Source organism: Corylus avellana, chromosome ca2, assembly GCF_901000735.1.
Source record: "Corylus avellana chromosome ca2, CavTom2PMs-1.0".
NCBI classification, from domain to species: Eukaryota; Viridiplantae; Streptophyta; class Magnoliopsida; order Fagales; family Betulaceae; genus Corylus; species Corylus avellana.
In genome coordinates, this window is record NC_081542.1 from 37505142 (window position 1) to 37517708 (window position 12567).

At 33.6% G+C, this 12567-nt stretch overlaps 2 protein-coding genes across 2 annotated transcripts; both read left to right on the forward strand.

The window, feature by feature from the left end:
• Positions 1 to 292: 292 nt before the first annotated feature.
• On the forward strand, positions 293 to 1151 carry LOC132172768 (VQ motif-containing protein 22-like). The gene has a single exon (XM_059584336.1). The coding sequence runs from the start codon at positions 293 to 295 to the stop codon at positions 932 to 934; it is 642 nt and encodes a 213-aa protein (XP_059440319.1). The 3' UTR covers positions 935 to 1151.
• Positions 1152 to 5764: 4613 nt separating this feature from the next.
• LOC132171745 (glycine-rich RNA-binding protein 4, mitochondrial) lies at positions 5765 to 10867 on the forward strand. The gene is made up of 4 exons (XM_059583138.1): positions 5765 to 6017; positions 10258 to 10326; positions 10410 to 10516; positions 10596 to 10867. Exons 1-4 carry the CDS (start codon positions 5867 to 5869, stop codon positions 10731 to 10733), a joined length of 465 nt encoding a protein of 154 aa, XP_059439121.1. The 5' UTR covers positions 5765 to 5866; the 3' UTR covers positions 10734 to 10867.
• The last annotated feature ends 1700 nt before the right edge of the window (positions 10868 to 12567 follow it).

The following is a 12567-nucleotide window of genomic DNA, read 5'->3' on the forward strand; positions in this document are numbered from 1 at the left end:
ACCGTATATTACATACAATATACAAGAATGTTTCATATATATATATATATATATATATATATATATATTTGTTTGACCAAGTAATTAATTAAGGAGACAAAGACCAGGAGTCTAAATCAAATTAAGGTCGTTCTTTTCTCCCTTATTATCATCACATTGTTGATATCAACAGGCGATGCTTCCGGGAAGCTAAGCACCAAGACATGTCTTACTTTGACCAAAAACCCCCCACCCCACTATAAAACCATCCCAGCCATGCTGCTTCTTCCTTTCACAACACCCACCACCAACCATGAACAACACCACCATCCCCCCCACCTCCGATCATCACCATCAATGGCTCCCATTCTACGACCACCAATCCGCCGCCATTGACGGCCAGCCGCCGCCGCTTTCCCACGACACCACCATCGACTCCAGCCCTAGTGCACCCAACAATGCTCACCAGTTGACCCCAAAAGGCAGCGTGTCAAAGGCAGCCAGAAGAAGGTCTAGGGCTTCCAAGAGAACCCCCACCACCCTCCTCAACGCCAACGCCAACAATTTCCGAGCCCTGGTTCAGCAGTTCACCGGCTGTCCTAGCGCGGCCATTTCCTTTGGAAACCAGAAAGGGCCGGTCAACTTGGACTTTGGAAGAGGGAGAGAAGAAAACCAGCGGATTATATCTTCATTAATGGCGCCCTTTACTAACAATAATAATTATGATGATCATCATCATTTCCTTCAACAATCTCAGTCTCAGCAGTATCATCATCAGCAGCAGCAGCACCACCACCAAAGTATGTACTCTTCTGGGAATATCATGAATATCAATGCATCAAGCAACGTAGAGATTGCTGACGGGTTTGCATTGGACGATAATGTTTCTTTCCATCATTTGACGATGGATTCTTTCTCTGGTGATCTGAAGAGTAGTAGTGATGGGTTCTTTTAGGAAATTTTAGTTTGTTGACTTTTAGAATAATCTTGATCGATCACCAGTCAGCTTTGTAGATTGTTGTTCTACTTAATTATTAATTAAGTACTACTTCATATGCTCTATATAGCATGTACTACTCTCTCATGGTTACATGTCTCAAAGATACCTCATGTGATCTTTTATGTTTCATTTGTTGTTGTTGTTGTTTTGTGTTTGAATTCTTTTATATATATTTGGCCATGGACAGCCCTTTTTCTTATGAGAGTATCTAAGGTTTTGCCCCGACATGTGCGATTCCGATGTATCATATGATCTCGGCGTTTTTATCTAATCAAATGGGAAAAGGATTACAAGGAAAGAATAAAATTAAGGAGTATATACTCTTTAGGGACAAATTTTTTTTTAACAAAAAAAATGGTAAAAAATGGCTCGAATATTTTAGACTTATAAAAGCTAAAAGTCAGGCTGCACAGAGCGGTTTTTGAAATAGCTAGGCCAAGAGTTTGATCTGCGTGCAAGCAACAACAACGACAATCGAGCCGATGCCAATGAAGAATTAGCATGGTTAACTTCCGAACGGTATCCGTCGAAGGGGTTTATCCAGATTGGCTTGCCTCTTGAACTCTCACCTTTTAATTGGCTATGCACACCTTCTTTTGAAAGAAATAGCTCATGGTTTAAGGAAGGAAGTCTTGTGGGGTATGGATGTCATTTCAAGACCGTACCCTCCTCCTTCTAAAAGAATCCAAGACTGGAGAGTGCGTCCAAAGCGGCCGTGATTGGAAACAGTTTTAACCATTCATTTCACACATTCATCATCTTCTTAATTAGTTAGAACTTTTTCTATTAGTATGAAAACTGGAACTTGTTCAAAGAAAAGTCAACTTTTTCTTTGTCACTTTTTTTTTCTTTCCTTTTTTCTAATATATTGCATCCTATGTACTGTAATAATTAAGTTGGACTTGTTGGATGATTCATGCCTCTAGAATCATTACATGATACACGAGCGTATATGAAATCGAATTCGTGTTTATGTATTAAGTTTGGGTTGTATCCATATTTTGATACAAGTTTATATACATTAATATTAACTCGACTTAGTTATTTAAATGAGTCAGATTTATCAACCATAACTTATTAATTAGGTGTTGAATTTGTGGGTCGTGTAAAAAATTATCAGTTCTAAATGTGTCGTATGTCAATTTCAAGTTGTATAAAGGCATATGTATAAGATTATATAGGTTAACCATAACTTAACTTATGTAATTAAACCAATCAAATCCCTCAATTTTAATTTAATAATTTTGTGTTAGGTTGATATTGAATTGATAGATTGTGTAAAAAATTGAGTCATATTTTTTGGATGCATAAAAACCACTTCTTTGTTGATGAGAAAAGGAATAAAAATCCATTACGTTGTTGTGAAAATTCCAACATCAAATATTGTCAGCAAATTGGAATTTGGTCTACTTAATAAATGCAGGTCTAATAGGGTATCGTCATTCATGAGCAAGTGCTGGTCAATATGATTGACTTGAGAGAGAAAGGTGTATGGATTGGAGTGCAGAAGAAGGCAGCAAGGCTGCTTTAATTTACACAAAGTCTATACACATCCTTCATCATTTTGAATCTTGGGTTGCCTTTGACTGAGTATAAGTTAACCCAAGTGCTTTTATTTTATTTTATTTTTTTAATTTTTTTTCGGTTCCTTTTGTTTTTAATGAACAAATAAATAAACAATTGTTAGTGTTAGGGGAATTATTATTATTATTATTTTTTTAAAAAAATGAATCATTAGATCAGTAAAATACATATATAGGCATTACATATTCAATGGTTAATTTGAAGAATAAATAAAAAAAAAAATACAATAGAATATGAAATAGTATTTATCTTCCATATATACTTGGAGTTTACAAGGACAATACATCATCGTACTAGTTAATTAATTCATGGATGTCGTAATATATTAAACAATTAATTTGAGGTTAAATTCACTCTACCCTTTTGAAATTTTAGGAGTTTTTTAATTCGAACCACAATGTTTAAAAATTAGTAATATACTCTCCTAATGTTTCAAAAATTTTTAATTCAGACTCTCTGTTACTAATTTACATCTAATTGGACGGAAATTTTTTTTAAAAAAAAGCATAGAGGGTAATTAGATTTCAGTCCAATTTGACGGGATGAAAATTAGTAACGGAATGTTTGAATTGAAATTTTTTGAAATATTAAGGGTTACATTGCCAATTTTTAAACATTGTGGTTCAAATTGAAAAACCTTTGAAACTTCAGGGGTAAAGTGAATTTAACTCATTAATTTGGTTTTTTTTTTCTTCAACTTTGGCTTGATTTATGGATTCAAAGAAAACAACGAGACCTTGTAAGAATTACAATATGTTTTAAGCAAATCGATCTTCAAGAAACTTCTTTTTACGCTGTTGGCCGGGCGGCCATGATTGTCTTCAGCAATGAACTAATTCGTTTCTTCAACAATTTGGAACATTCACAAGCCCAAGAGAGCAAGTGCAGGTGTTTGGGTAAATAAATCAATAATAGATTAAGATTTAAGACTCAATTGATATATAAAAAATAAAACTATTATCTATTCAATATATGTTAACAAAATATAAATAAAATAAAACACAAAAAAATAGTTATTTCTTAATATATTTCAATTTCTAACTAAATCACTTATCAAAATGAAACCCAACGTTCTTTTATATCTCGAAAATTATATATGATTGAATTTGTACTAAATTGTGCAGTAATCTCTCTTTCGATGTACAACATCAAAGAGTCAGTCAGAAACTTATTTTCAATTTTGTTACAAAATCTAATTTTGATAATATTCATGGCCGGAAATGGTCAATCAGCAGTTGCATTATAATATTGGCTGTTGTTGGTTGTATTAATTAATGATCAATTTAATGTTGCATGTGCATGGTATTAATTATTAGAATCGTGAGCTACTCTTTGGGGACGCCTTATAGGCTGTTGAAAAGAGAAAATAATCAAGACTGCTCAAGCTGGTTAAAATCAAATCAAATATTAATAATCCAAGTCAAAGGTGCAAAACTAAGACATGCTACCTTCCGACAACATGTTGCTCACTTTATCCTGACCACCAATGTCCCAAACATTCAAGCTAATTAATATTTTTATTTTCCATAGTCCCCTCATTAAATCCTGACAAAAACAAAAAAAAAAAGAAATGAAAATAAACAGTATATCATTGCATAAAGCAACGGCACTAGAGTATTTGCATATAACATTTTAGAGAATATATACTGACCAAATATTTAACTGATAAAATGGGATTATTAATAAACAAATACCAAATATTTTTTTGGTGTTTACCTGTGGGCTTTTGTGTTCTCCGCCGACGTCTTTAGTGTTCTACAGTGTACGACGGGGTTCTGTGGTGTCTGCATCATAGCCACCGCCAAAAACAATGGTTGCGGTGCCTCCAACAATCGGGACAATAGTGTTTATTGTGGTAATTATTCAGTTATGAAATTATAAAATTGGTTATCTTATAAGTGGTCAAGGCGCCCTTTAGTAACGTTTTTGTTTCAATACTATTCATCATTTTTTTTTTTTTAAACATTTTCTTACTTTTTATATCACATCAATAACTTTTTATTATTATTCAAATAAAAAAATAACTACAAAACAAATTTTTTTCATTTTTCCATACCAAGCATTCTTATTTTTTGACTTTTTTTTTTTAAAAAAAAATTTTACTTTTTTTTTTTACATCAATTAATTTTTGCTACAATATCGTAGGGGTATCAACCCGATCCGGTTTCCCGGTTTTTGGCCAAAACCGGAACCGGAACCGGGGTACTCCGGTTCTCGGTTTTGGGAAACCGGAACCGGAATTGGGACCTCGGTTAACCGGGGTCCCGGTTACCGGCCGGTTTCGGTAACCGGTTTTTGAAGAAAATTAGTTTTTAGACTTATTTTAGGTATTGGGCCTTAAATAAGCCCATTTTTTTCATAAGTTAACTCATTTAAAAAAAAAAAAAAAATCTATTAGTCTTTTTGTCTAAATTAAATAGGCTTTGTTGTGACTATTCCAAATAATTAAAAAATAAACCTAAAAAGCCCAAAAATCCTAAAAAATCAATGTTTTTGCCTATACGGGCCTTAGAAATAAAAATTCAATTTTTTAAAATACCCTAAAAATCATTTTAAATTAGGTACATAAAGAAAACATTAAAACAATAAAAAGTAAAAATGGAGAAGTGAAATGAAGAAGAGGACTAGAGGAGAAAATGGAGAAGAGGAGGGGCTTGCGGTGTGATGTGAGAAAAGAAGATGAAGGGGACTTAGGAGAGAAGTGAGAACCGGAGACGGGAGACCTAAACCTAAGCGTAAAAAAATTAAAAAATATTAATATATATAATATAATAATATATAAATATTATTTAATAAAATATAAACCCGGTTCCGGTATTCTAGGTAAAAATTTGGTACCAACAACAGGGGTACCTGATTTTTGAATTTTTCAAACCGAAACCGGAACTAGGTCCCCGGTTTCCCAGTTCCGGTTTCGGTTTCCTGGTAATTTTTGACACCCCTACAATATCAGATCAAAATTGTTTAATAAACACAAGTTTTTCTCTGCTGGCTTTCTGATAAGGATTCTAAGATCTCTTTATCTTATTTCTTAGTAAATAAGACGAAGAGACGAACCTGTAATCAATTATCAAGTTAATTAAGTTATAATTAAAGCACACTTAACGGTAAAGTTTAGAAATTTAGGCTTTATTTGTCATATAAACAAATCCGAAACACCCTCTTGGGATAATTTTGCAAATAAAAAATCGAAGATCGTAAGAGTTGCCGTTTCCTGTGGCAGTCAGGAAACGCACCGTTTCAGCAAGCCTCATTCTCTCTGACTCTGAGCGAGATTCACATCGTTTTGTTGGCTCCGAAAACATGTTGGCAGCAACACTCTCTTTCCCTTGTTACGCAAAGCCCAGACGTCTAACAATCAGGAATTCTGTAACGAATTTCTCTAAGTGCAACTCTCTGAAGCTCAGAGCGTCTCTCTCTGACTATCCCCTTGCAAGCAGAATCATGGTTAGAAGTAAAGTCATTTCTGTTCTCTTTTATATATATCTATGGTTTCCCATTTTCTTTGTATAAATTTGATTGATTTATCATCTGGGTTTTCTTCCGTGAATGGTATATTTCATTAACTCTTTATTTATTTTTAGTTTGAGAGCTTGTTGTTACTCAAACTTTTGACTGATTTCTCATGTGGGTGGTCTTCAATTAGTGGAATAATGCACGAGTTTTTTCATTTTCTTCCACTTTCAGATTTTGTTTGTTTGTTAGTGCTGTTGTTTACTTGATTTTTGAGTTTGTTAAGTTCTGTTAGTTTTTTGCTACTTAAATCTTTTCATTTATATGCAACTTCGGTTGAATTCCATCTGGGTTTTCTTCAATCAGTGATAAAATTCATGAATTCTTGAGTGTGTTACTATTTGAGAATTTGTTGTTCTCTTAGTACCTCTGTTCCTTGTGCAATTACGTGTTTAGATTCTTCATTTGTACCAATGGTTCCTTTTATGTGAAATACTCTAGAAGCTTCTGAAAGTGTTTTGCCCTTGTTCACTTGGCCTGTGCATTTTCTATTCTAAATCTTAGGAAGGTATCCCTACATAATATATATGCTTAAAGACATGAGTTTCTTAGAGTGGGAGTATCTTTCTAGCAGTATCTCATATGTGCATTTTCAAGTGCAGTCCTATGCAATTGTCGACTTCTAAATTCACTGCCTTATTAAGGATGGAATGAAGCAGGAAGATCACCTTACTTGCTTCCATCACCAAAAAATATTTTTTTTTACAAGTAATATAATTTTATCAAAAAGCGAAAGGGGCACGGCTCAAGTACTTAGGAAGTTTACAAGAGAGACACCCTAACTAAAAAAAAGGAAAAAGAAAAAAATCAAGAATATCATTAAAGCTAGTAATATAAAAGGCACTCAAAGGTGGTGTCTAGTGGTATAGGATTTTTGAGGAAGAAGACATTTAGATCCCACCACCATTCTCTTGCAATCCTCAAAACTACAATAATTTCTTTGTCTCTAAATACTCCACATTTAGCAAGACGTGATCATCTTCCCCATTGCTACCCTTTGAGGTGAGCCACATTGCCCTTTTCAGCAAGTAAAGAGATCCACCACGCACCTAGACATGACCCACTTTAACCTATAATGGGTGAAGATAGAACTCCATAAGGCATAAGCAATCTTACAATGGAGTAGGAGGTGATTTACAAATTGTCCATTCTTCTTGCACATGCAACACCAATTTACCACTTTGAGATGGCGTTTTCTTAAGTATCTAACTTGAGGATATTTCCTAAAGCGGCCGACCACTTAGAATGCGACTCTTGGAAGAACCTTACTTCGTCAAATACTCCTCCTAGGGAAGGGGCCACTGTTATGGGAAATAAGGACACTATAGAACGATCTAACATCAAGCAACCCTCTTTTGGAAGGGGCTCAACACAACTTGTCCTCACCAAAAAATAATTAGAGATCAATATCAATAGATGTCAGAGAAAATTTTGATGATGAAAAACGTTATCTATTTTTTTGAAACTGGAAATGATATCCCACTTTGCAGAAATTATAGAATAGTTAAAGTGTTCTATATTTATATTCACTTTCATATAAAAGTTGAGTGTCCGTGTATGTAAAAATGCTGCATGCTTTGTGGTGTTGCAATATGTAATCCTTTAATATGAAGTTTTCAATAAATAGTTCAAGTATTACTGATGGTCTAAATGTTTTACTAGTTAACCAAATAAACACTGTTGTAAAGGGAAAAAAAAAGTATAAATAAAATAAAATAAAACAAACACAACAGAATTATGAAAAGCAGTGGTTCTGGTTTACACAAAACACACATAGTAAACTGTATAGTGCTCAACTTATTTTGCAGCAGAAACATATGTATGTACTTTTATGAGATAAGAAGTTTACCATATGCTTATACCTTTTACTTTCTTGTTACTGTATGTTTTGTTATTAAAGATACATGAGAAAGAAAAAAGATTTACAAATGAATATGGTGGTTGCTGCTTAGGGTTTGTGGAAGATGGTGGTATATCCTAGCTGGCATAATTATTTGAAAGGACTTTAAAGGTTTGAGCCAGTCAAGGGTGGAAAACTGATAGTTTTGGAATCAATCAATGATATTCTTTTCCGTGGAAGTTTAGGCTACAGTTATTGAACAAATGATTTCAAAAAGAAACAAGACTTTTTTTCTCTGAAACTTTGAGATAAGTTATTCAATTTGTGTTCATGTTTTCACATGTGCAAGGAGGTTCTCTCCTGCTCTATACTTTAATCAAAGTATAATTTCCTGAACAGATTCCACACTTATTTATCTCCATTCAACTCACTGAATTGGGTAATATTGGAAAATTTTTGGAGTGATGCTTCTTTGAAGTCTACCCCTTCTCCCATAAAATATATGAGATAACTATTTAAATTTTATCCAATTCCTGAACTAATTGTTACTTAAGCTTTGATTACTGAAATGGGGGTTTTTTTCCAGCATGATAAAATAGTTAGAAAATTTGGTTATTGTAAGTAGCTGTATTAGTTTTCAATAAACAATTAAACATACATAATACTTTTACTGTGTATCATGAATGGAGATACTTGCAATTTACTTTTATTTTCTGCATTAAATAGCTCGAAATTCAATGTTATAGACTTATAGTTGACTCTGTTGTATGGTTTCATTAACTTTATGAAACACTTAACTCGATTGACCCTTTATTAGTCTTTTTAATAAGTAATTTTAATATTTAGATTTGAACACTCTATTGAGTCTTGGTATTTTCTACATTGTACCATTTATTTTTCAAATCCATTTTGATTATACTTGGTTTTGTTTACTTTTATACTAAAAATATATTTTTTTAAGTGTCACCGGTATCATATATTGTTGCTTTGTGAACTAAGCATGTATGACTATTTAACTTTTATATCTAGTCTATTATTATTGAACTGTTAAGATGTAGTATGATGAGCCTATCTTCAGGGTTTTCTTCCATTACTACTATAATTTAGAAATTTTATTTATTTATTTATCTTTTTAATCTGAGAGTGTTGTTATTTGATTTATGCTTGATTTCTTATCTGGCTTTTCTTCAATTAGTGGTATGATGCGTGATTTTGAGTTGTGTTGGTAGTGTTTTATGTCAATTCTATTGCTAATATGATTTCATAAATTTTTGTTAATGAAAATTTGCTTTGCCTTCCATTTAGGTATGAGTAATGCTAGAAATCACATTTTTATTCCCAATTATTCCGCAATGTTGATGTCACAGTCCCAACCAACCATTAGATCAATCATTGTTAAAAAAAAAATAAAAAATTCAAGGGTTGGTTAGGACTAACACATGGCATTGTGAAATAGTTGTGGGATAAAAATGTGGTTTTTAGCATTACTCTTTGAGTATTTCTCCAATTAGCAATTTAATTTAGGTACACATTTTACCGAATGATTGGTAACCCTCAAGGAGGGTGGGGGGTTGTGAAGCCTACTTGTTTCTTGTTTGGCTAAAATGCATCTTGGTCTTTTAAGTTTGAGTTTGTTGTTCCCTGAAGTTTTATTTTTTATGATGTTAACCCGGAAGTTAGGATTTGTGATTACTTTGGTCATTCCATCAAGTGTTTTCAACAGTGGACATGTTTATTGTCATACGTCACTGAATAAGTATAAAATAAACTTAGTATTAACTTTTCTTACATTTGCTGGGAAGGTAAATAGATTGCTGTCCCATCACCAGGAGTTGAATTGGTGAGAATTCCCCAAAAAACTATAATTTATTTCAAGCGTCATCTTTATCACAAATTGCTGCTTCTCATGGGTGATTAATGTAAGCTTTGTAGATCGATTATGTTCGATTATCTAACCATTTAGATGTAGTCGTGATTTCTGCCCTCTGATAACCTGGACATTGGTTGAATGAGCACAGAGCTTGTCAGTTCTGGATGACTTTTCTTGGGCCATGATGTGGGGTTGTTGGTTATGATTATACAGTAGTATACATATATTAACTTTGGTAGATGTCTTTTCCTGTCCACAATTCTTGATTTTGTTTACTTAATCTCGCTAGAATGAAATAGCAAAAGTTGTCACCATTTTTTGCATATTATCCATCTTGATCGCTTGATTCACAGGACCCGGAAACACTTGCCTGTCGCATGTTGCGTTCAATTGCTTTTTAAATGCAACAGACTTTTCTCAAATTCTTGATCAATAGCTCTCTTTGTTCTAATAATGTATATTGAAGTGCAGATTTACCATATTCAACCAGTGAAAGTAGTCTGCGTCAGGAATTTTCAAATTTTGGCGAGATTGCTGAAGGTAAATCATCTTGAGCACTTGGTATGTTTGATAGTTTCTTCCCTCTTTTTTCACTGTGTCACTGTATTTACAATCTCTGGCAGTGAAGCTAGAAAAGAATGGAGCCAGAAAGTGGTCAAAGGGGTATGCATTTATTCAGTATACTTGTCAAGAAGACGCCATGCTAGCCCTAGAAAATATGGATTACAAGGTTCTACTTTGCCACCTCTCTCTTGTTATTCAGCTCAGAGATTTACCTAAAATAGTATTTATCTTTTTTTTTTCTTCAGAATTTTGATGGCAGGGTGATTTATGTTGAGCTGGCAAAGCCTGGGGGCAATGCCTTTGGAGGACGCCCAAGAACCTCTGGACCCCCAAAGGTGCAGCATTTGCAGGAGCAAGATGAGGTGCCAGATTGCTGGTACTAACCAATTTGTTTTGGATTAAACCAAGAATATAGGGAAAAAGAACAAAAACCAGTTGGGGAGCTGCAGCACTTGTAATTTTCTCATTCTTAGTGATAAAATGGTATATTAATTTAATATATACAATATGTTTTGTATATGTATGTTTTTTTTCCTGAGCAAGTAAGAAAGACAAGAAAAAAATAATAATAATAATTAAAAAAAGACACATGATTTTTTAATATGATTTGCTTTGTCCAGAAAGGACGATTTTGAATATGTATTTGTTCAACCAGCATGTGCAATCTTTTTCTTCAAGGGAATTGATTTCATTGGACCAAGAAAAGGTCGAGTTGACTTTTCAGTCAAATTTGGACTTTTGAATTTCTGTATTTATTATTTTTTTTAAAAAAAATCATTTAGTCCATTCAAATCTTACTAAAATTTATGATTAAATTTACAACGGTACTATTAAGACGGCCGTTTTGTCTTGACTCAAAGCTGATTTCTGAAGAAACTTTTGCTCAGCTTTCCCAAACCCTAGTGAAGAAAGCCAGGTTGGGAAAATTATTTTTGTCTTGATATCATCATGTAGCAATAGCAGCATTCATGTAATGCCCATTGCTTTTATTTATTTTCGTCTCTGTTTAGAAAAAAAATTAAATAATATTATAAAAATAGAGAGAAGTTATGGTGCAAGTAAATAGAGCACAATTTGGCTCGTAGGCGTTCGATAGATAGAGTTAATATTTTTGGTGATAGTATTTAAATATTCAGATTTTTGTAAGCTTGTTCAAATGAACTTGGGGTTCGTTCGAATGAAGGGAATCTTCATGTGGCAATCCTATGTGAGGATGAGAGAAAATTGGACAGCTAAGATTCAAACCTAAGGAAGTTGAATGAGAATGACATCTCTACATTGCAGTGACACGCCGAGTTGTAGGTGAAGATGGATGGTTGAGATTTGATCTGTTAGGCTTGTTCGAATGTCCTACAGGTTCATTCGAACGATCAGAGGTTGGCATGCATGAGTAGATGAGATTCAACGTTCAACTTTCTTCCCCTTCCTTTGTTCTAGTAGTATATATATATATATATATATATATATATATAGAGAGAGAGAGAGAGAGAGAGAGAGAGAGAGCGAGGAGTTCAAGAGCAAGCTTGAAGAAAGATGTTGCAAAGGGGCAAATATCTCATCTGTTATGTAAAGGTTTTCTGGGTATTTTTTGTTAAAGTTTTGGAGAATGATAGTTTGTAGATGCTTCAGTACGTATTATAGTACGTATTATAGTGAAGTTTGTTCGTGAGTGTTGTTGTATTGTTGTTGAAGTTATGATGTTCAATTTTGGGAAAGGGTTTGAATATGTATTGTTGAAGAGTAAGATTTTTATTTTTATTTTTATCTTATTTTATTTTTATTTTTTAAAGATGTTTGAGCAGTTTTCCAAATGGTGATGTGGAGGGGGCCCTGTGTAACCGAGGGATCAACTAAGTAGCTAACTGAATAATCAACAAAAAGAAAGGATCAAAGCTACTGGCGTTGTTCGGCCAGAGGAAGCTCCGATGCCTAAGTTAGTCACAGTGTTTAAGAGAAAGATGAACTTGAAGATTATGTATGAGATAAAAAATATGCTGGATATTCTATTTTGGAGGGTAAAAAGAAGTTACCGAAATAGTGAGAGGGGGCCCCCCTTTTATAGGCATCGGGTTGTACCTGTTCATCTAACACTGTGAACCTACCGAGGGTCCACGTGTCGTTAATATATCGAGAAGCAGTAAATAAGATATTTATTCAGATATGTCTATCATTCTTGAGGGTAACACTCGGTTATTAACTCAGGCTCGGCTAACCGAG

Bases quoted from the DNA above. Each gene is read 5' to 3' on its own strand.
- LOC132172768 (XM_059584336.1), top strand. From the start codon at position 293: ATGAACAACACCACCATCCCCCCCACCTCCGATCATCACCATCAATGG.
- LOC132171745 (XM_059583138.1), top strand. From the start codon at position 5,867: ATGTTGGCAGCAACACTCTCTTTCCCTTGTTACGCAAAGCCCAGACGT. The intron at 6,018-10,257 runs GTAAAGTCATTT...ATTGAAGTGCAG, and splicing joins AAGCAGAATCATGGTTAGAA to ATTTACCATATTCAACCAGT. The intron at 10,517-10,595 runs GTTCTACTTTGC...TTTTTTCTTCAG, and splicing joins TAGAAAATATGGATTACAAG to AATTTTGATGGCAGGGTGAT.